This window comes from Oncorhynchus mykiss, chromosome 13, assembly GCF_057628025.1.
Source record: "Oncorhynchus mykiss isolate SJ-2025 chromosome 13, ASM5762802v1, whole genome shotgun sequence".
In the NCBI taxonomy this organism is placed as follows: Eukaryota; Metazoa; Chordata; class Actinopteri; order Salmoniformes; family Salmonidae; genus Oncorhynchus; species Oncorhynchus mykiss.
In genome coordinates, this window is record NC_143034.1 from 10,633,546 (window position 1) to 10,648,256 (window position 14,711).

At 42.7% G+C, this 14,711-nt stretch overlaps 1 protein-coding gene across 1 annotated transcript; it reads left to right on the plus strand.

Moving 5' to 3' along the window:
- The first annotated feature begins 5,504 nt into the window (after positions 1–5,504).
- On the plus strand, positions 5,505–13,698 carry LOC149978692 (uncharacterized). Its single transcript, XM_090195077.1, has 2 exons — positions 5,505–6,360; positions 10,564–13,698. Exons 1-2 carry the CDS (start codon positions 5,766–5,768, stop codon positions 11,949–11,951), a joined length of 1,983 nt encoding a protein of 660 aa, XP_090051203.1. The 5' UTR covers positions 5,505–5,765; the 3' UTR covers positions 11,952–13,698.
- The last annotated feature ends 1,013 nt before the right edge of the window (positions 13,699–14,711 follow it).

The window sequence follows — 14,711 nt, forward strand, 5'->3', positions numbered from 1 at the left end:
ATCTGCCAAAAGCATAAAGGTTGGTTTACAGACCGTCTATCGACATGTCTGTGTAGACCATTGCCGTAGCAACATCATGAACATTCTATTGTTGTCCGACATCAAACTTGTCGTAAACACAAAACGACAGCCCCTGCATGACATCAGCAGCCCTGTGCTCCAAATAACATACTTTCTCTATTTTAACACCAGTAAAACCATCCGTTTAAAAACACATTGAGGAAATGTCAGCCAGGTTCGTTACTTGGTAGCTAGCTGGCTTGCCAGTTTAAATAATGACCAGAGTATATCCAAAGACTTGTATAACTAATTAAGTGATAATGCCAGAGAAGCCGGTGTTTGGAGGATATATTGGCACAGGTGTCATCGAGGGCTGGCAAATCATGCCAATACATCCTCCAAAAACTAGCTTTGGTTAAACCTTTTTTTTAATTGACTTTTCTTTGTATATATCCATAAAAATGATATCAGCTGATTCATGATTTCGACTGGCTGAGAAAAGCTACTGTCTCCTCCAGACTCCCTACACATTGGAACATATTGAAACAATGTTGCAAATGTCAGAGAGGCAGACAGCAGAGGTTGAAAACTAGATGTTAGTCTAAAAGAAATGTGAGATAATGTCTAGATGCTTTTTGTAGTGGATCAAGTTCATAAATTGCCTGGCTGGGCTGATGAGACAGTGGATTGCACAGTCAGCTGGAACAGAGTAAATAGGCATTTTAACGGCATAGATTTAGACGGTGGTAAACTGTGGAATAGACACCGGCTGAACTGCGGTTTTAACCAATCAGCATTCAGGATTAGACCCACCCGTTGTATAAACCAAAGATAGTGATTGGTTAAAACCGCCGTCCAGCCGGTGTCTATTCCACAGTTTACCACCGTCTAAATGTTTTACATTTATAAATGTATTTTACCTTTATTTAACTAGGCAAGTCAGTTAAGAACAAATTCTTATTTTCAATGACGGCCTAGGAACAGTGGATTAACTGCCTGTTCATGGGCAGAACGACAGATTTGTACCTTGTCAGCTCGGGGATTTGAACTTGCAACCTTTCGGTTACTAGTCCAACGCTCTAACCACGTTAAAATGCCTATTTACTCTGTTCCATCTGATTGTGCAATCCACTGTCTCATCAGCCCAGCCAGGCAATTTATAAACTTGATCCACTACAAAAAGCATCTAGACATTATCTCATTTCTTTTCGACTAACATCTAGTTTTCAACAGCAGAGATTTGTGTAAACCCTTCGTTTCCAATGGGAACAAATGAGACATAGTAGCCATAACAAGCAAAGAGGTGGGCAGAGCCAAGCACGAGCTAGCGAGATCCTATTGGCATGGTCTAGCATGCATCTGCAGATTTCCGTTAGGGATCGTCTACTGTGTGAAGTGCACGTGTGCAATAACTACATTTGCCTTAGCACTCCTGCTAAACAGAACTTTAAAAAAAAAATGTTTGCAAAAGGTAAAGTCTATTAAACTTAGTCACTATGTTAATAACAGATTCTAGTTTTGGGAACAGAACTATTTCATTGATGGAAAAATGTGCGGAATGTTGACCAAAATTCATATCGTTCCATCTTCTCCCACTGCCGGCCAGTGGGCTTCCTCTCACTACCATATTTGGCAGTGAGTGGAAATGCTAAGCGGATGCTTCAAATTTAAACATCTGGTGAAATGTTTGTCTCATTGTTCTATCTGTGGTATAGCTGACAACATCCTAACTTGTAAGTAACCAATGTAAGTAACCTATTTTGTGTCCCGCTTACTGCCCTGAATGCCTCTGCTGATCCCACAGCTATTGTATGCAGTAATCATGTGCCTATGAACCAGAGTGATACTGTTAGCACTGAGGCGGTGTGTCCTAGTAGGAAGTCCACTGTGTGCAGCTCACCCTGCACTAACATAAATAACATGAGCATGTCTACGTCTGCTAAGCTTCCCAGTAAAGCAATAAAAACAAGCAAGCATCCCAGAAAAGTGCTACATTTAGCCCATGTTAACATATGTAGCTTAAAAAACAGGGTTCATAAAATCAATAATTTGCTAGTAACAGATAACATTCATATTCTGACAAACATGGTTATAAGATCTACAGAAATGCCAAAGGTGGAGCTGTGGCCGTTTTATATTCATAACCACATTCCTGTAAAGCTTCTAGAGGATCTCATGTTAATTACTGTTGAAGTAATATGGCTACAGGTTTGTCTGCCTCACCTAAAGCCCATTCAGGTGGAAGCAGCGATAGACCACCAAGTGCTAACAGTCAGTATCTGGATAACGTATGAAATGCTTGATAATATACAGTACCAGTCAAAAGTTTGGACACACATACTCATTCCAGGGTTTTTCTTTATTTTTACTATTTTCTACATTGTATAATAATAGTGAAGACATCAAACCTATGAAATAACACATATGGTATCATGTAGTAACCAAAAAAGTGTTAAACAAATCAAAATATTTTTGAGATTCTTCAAAGTAGCCACCCTTTGCCTTGATGACAGCTTTGCACACTCTTGGCATTCTCTCAACCAGCTTCACCTGGAATGCTTTTCCAACAGTCTTGAAGGAGTTCCCACATATGCTGAGCACTTGTTGGCTGCTTTTCCTTCACTCTGCAGTCCAACTCATCCCAAACCATCTCAATCGGGTTGAGGTCGGGTGATTGTGGAGGCCAGGTCATCTGATGCGACACTCCATCACACACCTTCTTGGTAAAATAGCCCTTACACAGCCTGGAGGTGTGTTGGGTCATTGTCCTGTTGAAAAACAAATGATAGTCCCACTAAGTGCAAACCAGATGGGATGGCGTATTGCTGTTGAATGCTGTGGTAGCCATGCTGGATAAGTGTGCCTTGAATTCTAAATAAATCACTGACAGTGTCACTAGCAAAGCCCCCACCCCACACCATCACACCTCCTCCAACATGCCTCACGGTGGGAACCACACATACGGAGATCAGCCATTCATCTTTGTGAGACCAGAGTAGATGAATGGATGATCTACAAAAAAATATTTCAAATTTGGACTCATCAGACCAAAGGACAGATTTCCACCGGTCTAATGTTCATTGCTCGTGTTTCTTGGCCCAAGCAAGCCTCTTCTTATTATTTGTGTCCTTTAATAGTCGTTTCTCTGCAGCAATTTGACCATGAAGGCCTGATTCACACGGTCTCCTCTGAACAGTTAATGTTGAGATGTGTCTGTGAAGCATTTATTTGGGCTGCAATTTCTGAGGCTGGTAACTCTAATGAACTTATCCTCAGCAGCAGTGCTAACTGTGGGTCTTCCTTTCCTGTGGCGGTCCTCATGAGAGCCAGTTTCATCATAGCGCTTCATGGTTTTTGCGACTGCACTTGAAGAAACTTTCAAAGTTCTTGACATTTTCCGGGATTGACTGACCATCATGTCTTAAAGTAATGATGGACTGTCATTTCTCTTTGCTTATTTGAGCTGTTCTTGCCATTATATAGACTTGGTCTTTTACCAAATCTGTATACCCACCCCTACCTTGTCACAGCAGAACGGATTGGCTCAAACGCATTAAGAAGGAAAGAAATTCCATAAATTAACTTTTAACAAGGCACACATGTTAATGGAAATGCATTCCCGGTGACTGCCTTGATGACAGCTTTGTACACTATTGACATTCTCTCAACCAGTTTCATGAGGTAATGGTTGGCTACTTTGAAGAATCTCTATTTTGATTTGTTTAACACTTTTTTTGGGGTTACTACATGATTCCATATGTGTTATTACATAGTTTTGATATCTTTACTATTATTCTACAGTGTAGAAAATAGTAAAAATAAAGACAAACCATTGAATGGGGAGGTGTGTCCAAAATGTTTTGATTGGTACAGTAAATGGATGATGTATAAAGCCAGGCACTTAACAGTTAGGCTGTTGATTATAGACCTAACAGTTAGGCTGTTGATTATAGACCTAATGAAGATGGGGTTTCCTCACTTTCCTTAGACCATTAAGGAACGGGCTGTTTTATCGTCTCCTAACTGCACCGCATTGTTCTCAACACCTCTCTCTCTAACATCACTCCATTACCCCTCTCTCTAACATCACTCCATTACCTCTCTCTCTAACATCACTCCATTACCTCTCTCTATAACATCACTCCATTACCTCTCTCTCTAACATCACTACATTACCTCTCTCTCTAACATCACTCCATTATCTCCATTGCCTCTCTATAACATCACTCCATTACCTCTCTATCTAACATCACTCCATTACCTCTCTCTCTAACATCACTACAATACCTCTCTCTAACATCACTCCATTACCTCTCTCTCTCTAACATCACTCCATTACCTCTCTCTCTAACATCACTCCATTACCTCTCTCTCTAACATCACTCCACTACCTCTCTCTCTAACATCACTCCATTACCTCTCTCTCTAACATCACTCCACTACCTCTCTCTCTAACATCACTCCATTACCTCTCTCTCTAACATCACTCCACTACCTCTCTCTCTAACATCACTCCATTACCTCTCTCTCTAACATCACTCCACTACCTCTCTCTCTAACATCACTCCACTACCTCTCTCTCTAACATCACTCCATTACCTCTCTCTCTAACATCACTCCATTACCTCTCTCTCTAACATCACTCCATTACCTCTCTCTCTAACATCACTCCATTACCTCTCTAGCATCACTCCATTACCTCTCTCTCTAACATCACTCCACTACCTCTCTCTCTAACATCACTCCATTACCTCTCTCTCTAACATCACTCCATTACCTCTCTCTCTAACATCACTCCACTACCTCTCTCTCTAACATCACTCCATTACCTCTCTCTCTAACATCACTCCATTACCTCTCTCTCTAACATCACTCCATTACCTCTCTAACATCACTCCATTACCTCTCTCTCTAACATCACTCCATTACCTCTCTCTCTAGCATCACTCCATTACCTCTCTCTCTAACATCACTCCATTACCTCTCTAGCATCACTCCATTACCTCTCTCTCTAACATCACTCCATTACCTCTCTCTCTAACATCACTCCATTACCTCTCTCTAACATCACTCCATTACCTCTCTCTCTAACATCTCACCAAAATGCTGGTTAACTTTTCTATTATGCACATAGCAACATGGTCTAGGAAAAGGCGCCAATTCAACAGCGCCCTGCTGTGATTCAGAACCGCGGAGAGAGACCGCATTTGTTTTAATATATATATATTTTTTATTAGTGTTGTTCTGACAATATAGCCATATACAATTACAGTAGCACATGTCTTAGACTGATGGACTGTACCATCCCCACGGCCTCCACAATGGATCAGTCCACTCAGACAGGAGCCAATCAGAAAGGTGTCTTGTACACCATGATTATTATATATTTTTTGCTACTGCTCAACTAAAGAAATCTCTGTTGACCAACAGCCAAACAATGGACCAGTCGACTAAATGGAGTCAGCACTAATGTGTTCTAATCTTTCATTTTATTTTCATTACAGGCCATCTAACTGAACTATATCAGTCTTGACATTGACTTCATTGCTGTTGTTGCCACGTGAGCAGGACAATATGAGTGGAGAGAGGGAAATGTTGATGGATGAAATGGAACAGAGTTTATACACTTTAACCAACGACAATTTACGCTGCCTGTGTGAACGCAGTGGAATAGGTGGCAAGGATGGCTCTGATGTTCAAGGAAACAATCACCATCACTCATTGTGCCGTAAAATCCTGGAGGAACTTGGGAAAATGCAGATTCAATGGAATCGGAGGAGCAGGGAATGTCTTGGTTACTCCAACTGAAAGAGGACATCAGGAAGATACAGGAGGAGGGTATCAGTGCACCTTTGAGTCCCAGCCAATCCATTGATGATGATGATGAAGAATGGGATGAGGACAGGGATTGGTTGCCTAGCAAAGGGCTTGAGGCAGAACCAGCTCCAGAGAGACACACACCAGAGCAGAGGGAGAAGAGAGTGAGTGGGTCCCCCTCTCTGTCCTCACCTGGTAATGCCTTACTGCAGGGTCTGAAGAGAGTGAGTGGGTCCCCCTCTCTGTCCTCACCTGGTAATGCCTTACTGCAGGGTCTGAAGAGAGTGAGTGGGTCCCCCTCTCTGTCCTCTCCTAGTAATGCCTTACTGTTGGGTCTGAAGAGAGTGAGTGGGTCCCCCTCTCTGTCCTCTCCTAGTAATGCCTTACTGCAGGGTCTGAAGAGAGTGTCTGTGCGGCTGGTCGACTGCAGGAAAACACCAGGGTTAAGAGGAACTGCTGGAGGAGGAGACGAGGAGGAGGAAGGAGACGATGAAGAGGAGGAAGGAGACGAGGAGGAGGAGGAAGGAGACGTGATTCATCAAAGTAAGTGCAGCAGAATACCTTTTGTTTTGCTTCCATTGTGAAGTTTAGATGTTGTTTTCTAACATTACAGTGCAGTCCAGGGGCCTCTGATATCAACGCTTGTAAGTTGCATCAATACCTTTGTGTGTAACATTGTAGAATCGTTAAGAGGACAGTGACATACCAAATCCAATCAAATGTATTTTTCACACGTGCCGAATACAACCGGTATTACTGTGAAATGCCTACTTAAAATGCAAAGGTTTTAATTTAATGCCTTAATTTTAGAATCGTAAAATATAGAGGACAGCGACATGTAATGCACTCCCCCTGCCCTCTAACATCGCTCCCCCTGCCCTCTAACATCGCATCCATTACCCCGCTTTCTAACATCACTCCATTACCTCTCTCTCTGACACCACTCCATTACCTCTCTCTCACATCACTCCCCCTGCCCTCTAACATCGCATCCATTACCCCGCTTTCTAACATCACTCCATTACCCTGCCATCTAACATCACTCCCCCTGTCCTCTAACATCACTCCCCCTGCCCTCTAACATCACTCCCCCTGCCCTCTAACATCACTCCCCCTGCCCTCTAACATCACTCCCTCTGCCCTCTAACATCACTCCATTACCCTGCCCTCTAACATCGCTCCATTACCTCTCTCTCTGACATCGCTCCATTACCTCTCTAACATCACTCCATTACCTCTCTCTCTCTCTCTCTCACATCACTCCATTACCCCTCTCTCTCACATCACTCCATTACCCCTCTCTCTCACATCACTCCATTACCTCTATCTAACATCGCTCCATTATCTCTCTGACATCACTCCATTATCTCTCTGCCTCTGCCCCATCTCTCTGTCTATCCTCTCTCACATCACTCCATTACCTCTCTCTTTGCCTCTGCCCATCTCTGTCTATCCTCCCTCCCTCTCTCACATCACTCCATTACCTCTCTCTTTGCCTCTGCTCATCTCTGTCTATCCTCCCTCTCACATCACTCCATTACCTCTCTCTTTGCCTTTGCCCCATCTCTCTGTCTATCCTCCCTCACCTTTTCTCCATTGTCTCCTACTTTTTACATCTCTACCGTGACTCAGTCTGCCCTCCCTTTCTGCCACTGCACCCCCCTGCTGGTGAGGCACCTGGACTACTGTTCAGAGAGATTGACTTCATCACTACTTGTTTTTGTAAGAAGTGTTGACGTGCTGAATGCACCGAGGTGTCTGTTTTTAAACTAGTAGCACACAGCTCGGACATCCCATGCATACCCCTCGACATGCCACCAGAGGTCTCTTCACAGTCCCTGAGTCCAGAACAGACTATGGGAGCCGCACAGTCCTACTATTTAAAGCTGCAAAATGTTTCATCGAAATGTACAGCTGTGTGTCGTCTGCATAGCAGTGAAAGTTGACATTGTGTTTCCGAATGACATCACCAAGAAGTAGAATATATAGTGAAAAAAATAGTGGTCCTAAAACGGAACCTTGAGGAACAACAAAACGTACAAATCTTTCCAACAACCAAGCAAGAACTTGTCCATGTTAGACCAATTAGGGTTTCCAATCTCTCCAAAATAATCTGGTGATCGATGGTGTCAAAAGCGGCAGTAAGGTCTAGGAGCACGAGGACAGATGCAGAGCCTTGTACTGGCTTCCTTCTTTTCACTCTGTCATTTAGGTTAGTATTATAGAGTAACTACAATGTTGTTGATCCGTCCTCAGTTTTCTCCTATCACAGCCATTAAAGTTTTTGTTTTAAAATGACCATTGGCCTCATGGTGAAATCCCTGAGCAGTTTCCTTCCTCTCCGGCAACCGCTTTAGGAAGGACACCTGTATATTTGTCAGTGGTGTAAAGTACTTAAGTAAAAATACTTTGAAGTACTACTTAAGTTGTTTTGTGGGGTATCTGTACTTTACTATTTTATATTTTTGACAACTTTTACTTCACTACATTCCTAAAGAAAATAATGTACTTTTTACTCCTTACATTTTCCCTGACACCCAAAAGTACTTGTTACATTTTGAATGCTTAGTTGGACAGGAAATGGTCCAATTCACACATCCCTGGTCATACCTACTGTCTCTGATCTGGCGGACTCACTAAACACAAATGCATCGTTTGTAAATTATGTCTGACTGTTGGAGTGTGCCCCTGGCTATCCGTAAATACAATAAAAAACATTGTGATGTCTGGTTTGCTTAATATAAGGAATTTTAAATTACTCATACTTTTACTCTTGATACTTAAGTATATTTTAAAACAAAATACTTTTAGACTTTTACTCAAGTAGTAATTTACTGGGTGACTTTTACTTGAGTCATTTTCTATTAAGGTATCTTTACTTTTACTCAAGTATGATAATTGGGTACTTTTTCCACCACTGATATGTATAGTGACTGGGTGTATTGATACACCATCCAAAGTGTAATTAATAACTTCACCAGGCTCAAAAGGATATTCAATTACTGGTATTATTATTATTTTTTAATTCCTAAACTTATTTAGGCTTTCCATAACAAATTGTTATTTGTTATTTGTAAACTTATTGTTTGAATACTTACATTTTAAGCTTTTCACTTTAAATTAATTTGTAGAACTCTAAAACTCTGTAGAACTCTAGAACTCTTTGTAGAATTTGTAGAACTCTAGAACTCTAAAAAGATAATTCCACTTTGACATTATGGGGTATTGTATGTAAATTAATTCTGTAACACAAACAATGTGGGAAAGATAAAGGGTGTGAATACTTTCTGAAGGTATTCAGACCCCTCAACTTCTTCCAATTTCGTTAGGTTACAGCCTTATTCTGAAATTGATTAAATAGTTTTTTCCCTCATCAATCTCCACACAATACCCCATAATGACAAGGCAAAACAGTTTCTTAGAAATGTTTGCTAATTTATATATATATATATATATGAAAACACATTTACATAGGTATTCAGACCCTTTATTCAGTACTTTGTTGAAGCACCTTTGGCAGTGATTACAGCCTCTAGTCTTCTTGGGTATGACACTACAAGCTTGGCACACCTGTATTTGGGGAGTTTCTCCCATTCTTCTCTGCTTGAGGTTGGATAGGGAGCGCTGCTGCACAGCTATTTTCAGGTCTCTCCAGAGATGTTAGATTGGGTGCAAGTCCGGGCTCTGGCTGGGCCACTCAAGGACATTCAGAGACTTGTTGTGAAGCCACGCCTGCATTGTCTTGGCTGTGTGCTTAGGGTCATTGACCTGTTGTAAGGTGAACCTTACAGCATGATGCTGCCACCACTATGCTTTACCGTGGGATGGTGCCAGGTTTCCTCCAGACGTGGCACTTGGCATTCAGGGGAAAGAGTTTCATCAGACCAGATAATCTTGTTTCTCATGGTCTGAGAGTCTTTAGGTGCCTTTTGGCAAACTCCAAGCGAGCTGTCATGTGCCTTTTACTGAGGAGTGCTGCGGAGATGGTTGTCCTTCTGGAATGTTCTCCCATTTCCACAGAGGAACTCTAGAGCTCTGTCAGTGACCATTGGGTTCTTGGTCACCTCCCTGACCAAGGCGCTTCTGCCCCGATTACTCAGTTTGGTCGGGCGGTCAGCTCTAAGAAGTGTCTTGGTGGTTCCAAACTTCTTCTATTTAAGAATGATGGAGGCCACTGTGTTCTTGGGGACCTTCAATGCTGCAGACATTTTTTGGTACCCTTTCCCAGATCTGTGCCTCGACACAATCCTGTCTCGAGAGCTCTACGAACAATTCCTTCGACCTCATAGCTTGGTTTTTGCTCTGACATGCACTGTCAACCGTGGGACCTTATGTAGACCGATGTGTGCCTTTCCAAATCATGTTCAATCAATTGGATTTACCACAAGTTGACTCCCAAGTTGTAGAAACAGCTCAAGGATGATCAATGGAAACAGGATGCACCTGAGCTCAATTTTAAGTCTCATAGCGAAGGGTCTGAATACTTAGGTACATGTTTTTTTATTTTTAATAAATGTGCAAAAATGTCAACCTGCTTTCGCTTGGTCATTATGGGGTATTGTGTGTAGATTGCTGAGGATTGTTTATTTATTGAATCCATTTTAGAAAAATGCTGTACCGTAACAAAATGTGGAAAAAGTAAAGGGGTCTGAATATTTCCAGAAGGCACTGTAATACCTCAATATGATGTCACTTCTGTTTGGACAAACTGTATTCACTGTTTGTTTGATTGTCTCTTTCACACAGGAGAGAGACGTGGCAACCGTGGATCTTCTGGGGAGCCTCAACAACAACCTCATCATGCTGACGACCCAGACTGGAGTCTCGCCACATCAAAACACTTCCACAAACAACCACAGAGACATGCAGGGAAGAAACCTCACCACTGCTATGACTGCGGAAAGAGTTTCAGTGTTTTATCAGGCTTGAAAATCCATCAATGCACCCACACTGAAAATAAACCATTCCAATGCTCCAAGTGTGGGAAAGGTTTTGCAAACAACCACTATCGAAAAATACATGAGAAAACAGTACATGAGCCTCCCACAGAAAGGTCTTACCACTGCTCTGACTGCGGGAAGAGCTACAGTTTTTTATCAACCTTCAAAAACCATCAAAGAAAACACACCGGAGAGAAACCATTCCAATGCTCCAAGTGCAAGAAAAGTTTTGCTCAGAAATCCACTCTGAAAGCACACGAGCAAACACACATTCCTGCCGCAGAAAGGCCTTACCAATGCTCCTACTGCGAGAAGAAGTTTTGTATTTCGGCATCCTTTAATTTCCATATGAGAATGCATACTGAAGAGAAACCATTCCAATGTTCAGACTGCGGAATGCGGTTCATTCAAGCCTATTTACTGAAATCACACAAGTTTAAACACAAGCCCACTGAAGAAAAGCCCTTCAGCTGCTCAGAATGTGGTGCGGGTTTTGCCACGAAAGGTAGTCTCAAATTTCACCAGCTGATGCACAACCCAAGAGAGAGACCTTACCGCTGTTCTGAGTGTGGTCATTGTTTCTCTCATCTGATATATCTGAAGAAACACCAGAAGAGACACAGTAAAGAGAAGTCCATTGTCTGTGAGCTGTGCGGGAAGACCTTCAACCATCCAAGCAACTTCAGAACGCACATGAAGATACACCAAGGAGTGAAACCGTACCACTGCTCCGACTGTGGCAGGAGCTTCATATTCCGCCAAGGTTTAACAAAACACCAGCGTGTGCACACCGGAGAGATGCCATACGTCTGCAATCAATGTGGGAGGAGGTTTTCTCAGTCCAATTCTTTGGTGACTCACCAGCGAACACACACCGGAGTGAAACCTTACCCATGCTTTGTCTGTGGGAAGAGCTTCAGTCGGTCACAAAACCTGGCTGCACACAAGAGAACTCATACCGGAGAGAAGCCTCATGCCTGTGATCAGTGCGGGAAGAGGTTTTCCCGAACCGACGCACTGGCTGTACACAAGCGCACTCACACTGGAGAGAAGCCTTACAGCTGTGATATATGCAGGGAGACATTCACCTATTTAGTAGCCATGTTGAAACATAAGAATGGACATGGACATCCTGCAGGTGATGTACTCTGTGCTGAATGTCCTCAGGACGATTCCAGCTCTGTCTATGAATAGAGAACTTTGTTTAACTTGCAGAAGACCTCAATTTGTTGTTTTACTTACAATCTAACCCCCAGAGAGAGAGAGACACAAACACTCACACACGCAGACAAACCCAGAGGGCGGCAGGTAGCCCAGCGGTTAAGTGCGTTTGGCCGGTAACAGAAAGATCGCTGGTTTGAATCCCCGAGCCGGCAAAGGTTAGGAAAAAAATCTGCTGTTTTGCCCTTGAGCTAGCCAGTTACCCAACAACAACTGCTCCCTGGGCACATATGACGAGGATTAAGGCAGCTCGCCGCACCTCTGTTATTCAGAGGGTTTAGATGCGGAATGTTGAAGGCATTTAGTTGTGCAACTGGCTAGTTATCCCTCATTTCCTTTCCACCCAGAGGAATTGGGAGCACAGAGTGGTTACTATGAGTTTTGAGAGTAGTTACTCTGGTCTTTGAGAGTGGTTACTGTGGTTTTTGAAAGCAAGGATTGTCGCTTTAGATAGTCTGAAATCATAATGTTGTGTTGTATACATACACACCTGACAGGTGTAGGATCAGGTTCCTCTCCCCCAAATCCTATCTCAAAAGTTTTCTGTAAGTCTTCACAAGGTTTTCACACACTGTTGCTGGTATTTTGGCCCATTCCTCCATGCAAATCTCCTCTAGAGCAGTGATGTTTTGGGGCTGTTGCTGGGCAACACGGACTTTCAACTCCATCCAAAGATTTTCTATGGGGTTGAGATCTGGAGACTGGCTAGGCCACTCCAGGACCTTGAAATGCTTCTTACGAAGCCACTCCTTCGTTGCCCGGGCGGTGTGTTTGGGATCATTGTCATGCTGAAAGACCCAGCCACGTTTCATCTTCAATGCCCTTGCTGATGGAAGGAGGTTTTCACTCAAAATCTCACGATACATGGCCCCATTCATTCTTTCCTTTACACGGATCAGTCGTCCTGGTCCATTTGCAGAAAAACCGCCCCAAAGCATGATGTTTCCACCCCCATGCTTCACAGTAGGTATGGTGTTCTTTGGATGCAACTCAGCATTCTTTGTCCTCCAAACACGACGAGTTGGGTTTTTACCAAAAAGTTATATTTTGGTTTCATCTGACCATATGACATTCTCCCAATCTTCTTCTGGATCATCCAAAAGCTCTCTAGCAAATTTCAGACGGTCCTGGACATGTACTGGCTTAAGCAGGGGGACACGTGTTTGATTCCCTGGCGGCGTAGTGTGTTACTGATGGTAGGCTTTGTTACTTTGGTCCCAGCTCTCTGCAGGTCATTCACTAGGTCCCCCCGTGTGGTTCTGGGATTTTTGCTCACCGTTCTTGTGATCATTTTGACCCCACGGGGTGAGATCTTGCGTGGAGCCCCAGTTCGAGAGAGATTTTCAGTGGTCTTGTATGTCTTCCATTTCCTAATAATTGCTCCCACAGTTGATTTCTTCAAACCAAGCTGCTTACCTATTGCAGATTCAGTCTTCCCAGCCTGGTGCAGGTCTACAATTTTGTTTCTGGTCTCCTTTGACAGCTCTTTGGTCTTGGCCATAGTGGAGTTTGGAGTGTGACTGTTGGAGGTTGTGGACAGGTGTCTTTTATACTGATAACAAGTTCAAACAGGTGCCATTAATACAGGTAACAAGTGGAGGACAGAGGAGCCTCTTAAAGAAGAAGTTACAGGTCTGTGAGAGCCAGAAATCTTGCTTGTTTGTAGGTGACCAAATACTTATTTTCCACCATAATTTGCAAATAAATTCTTTAAAAATCCTACAATGTGATTTTCTGGATTTTTTTCTCATTTTGTCTGTCGTAGTTGAAGTGTACATATGATGAAAATTACAGGCCTCTCTCATCTTTTTAAGTGGGAGAACTTGGACAATTGGTGGCTGACTAACTACTTTTTTGCCCCACTGTAGACTTGAAATTTGCATAGTAGTGGTAGTACATATACAGGAAGGAGTGGCTTCTGTCTGGCCACTCTACCGTAAAGGAGTGCTGCAGAGATGGTTGTCCTTCTGGAAGGTTCTCCCATCGCCACAGAGGAACTCTGGAGCTCTGTCAGCGTGACCATCAGGTTCTTGGTCACTTCCGAGACCAAGGCCCTTCTGCTCCAACCTCAGTTTGTTCGGGCGGCCAGCTCTAGGAAGTGTCTTGGTGGGCTCTAGGAAGTGTCTTGGTGGTTCCAAACTTCTTCCATTTAAGAATGATGGAGGCCAATGTGTTCTTGGGGACCTTCAATGCTGCAGACATTTTTTGGTACCATTTCCCAGATCAGGACCTTCAAAAAGTTGGGGCTGACTTATCAGCTCAGTATTCGGTACTAAAACATTTACTTCGATCTACTCCAATTCTGGACAGTGTTCCACATAATGGAATGCTCAATCCCTCTGTCATGTGACCTTGTATTGAAACCTTTACTTCTTCAAATTACTAAGATATTGTGTTATTAGAGTGCTATCTGAAAGCCGCTAATATTACCATTCACTTTGTTACTTTCACTAGTCTCCATATCTGTTTCCTTCAACTAGGAGCCTCCCTTTCTTCCCAATAGGAAAGACCCTCTCAATCACTACTGCTAATGCACATAGATCACACTCAAACTATGTTCTGCTTTTACACTTATTGTAAGGTTTAAAAACAAACAAAACAAACATGATAACGTTCTCCTTATTGGAAGGCATTGTTTGCATTTTAGCCTAACCTAACAATGTTACTTTCTGCTTCGCACTCATTAAATGTCTTATTTTGAGATTGATATGTAATGTACCGAAATTATAAAAT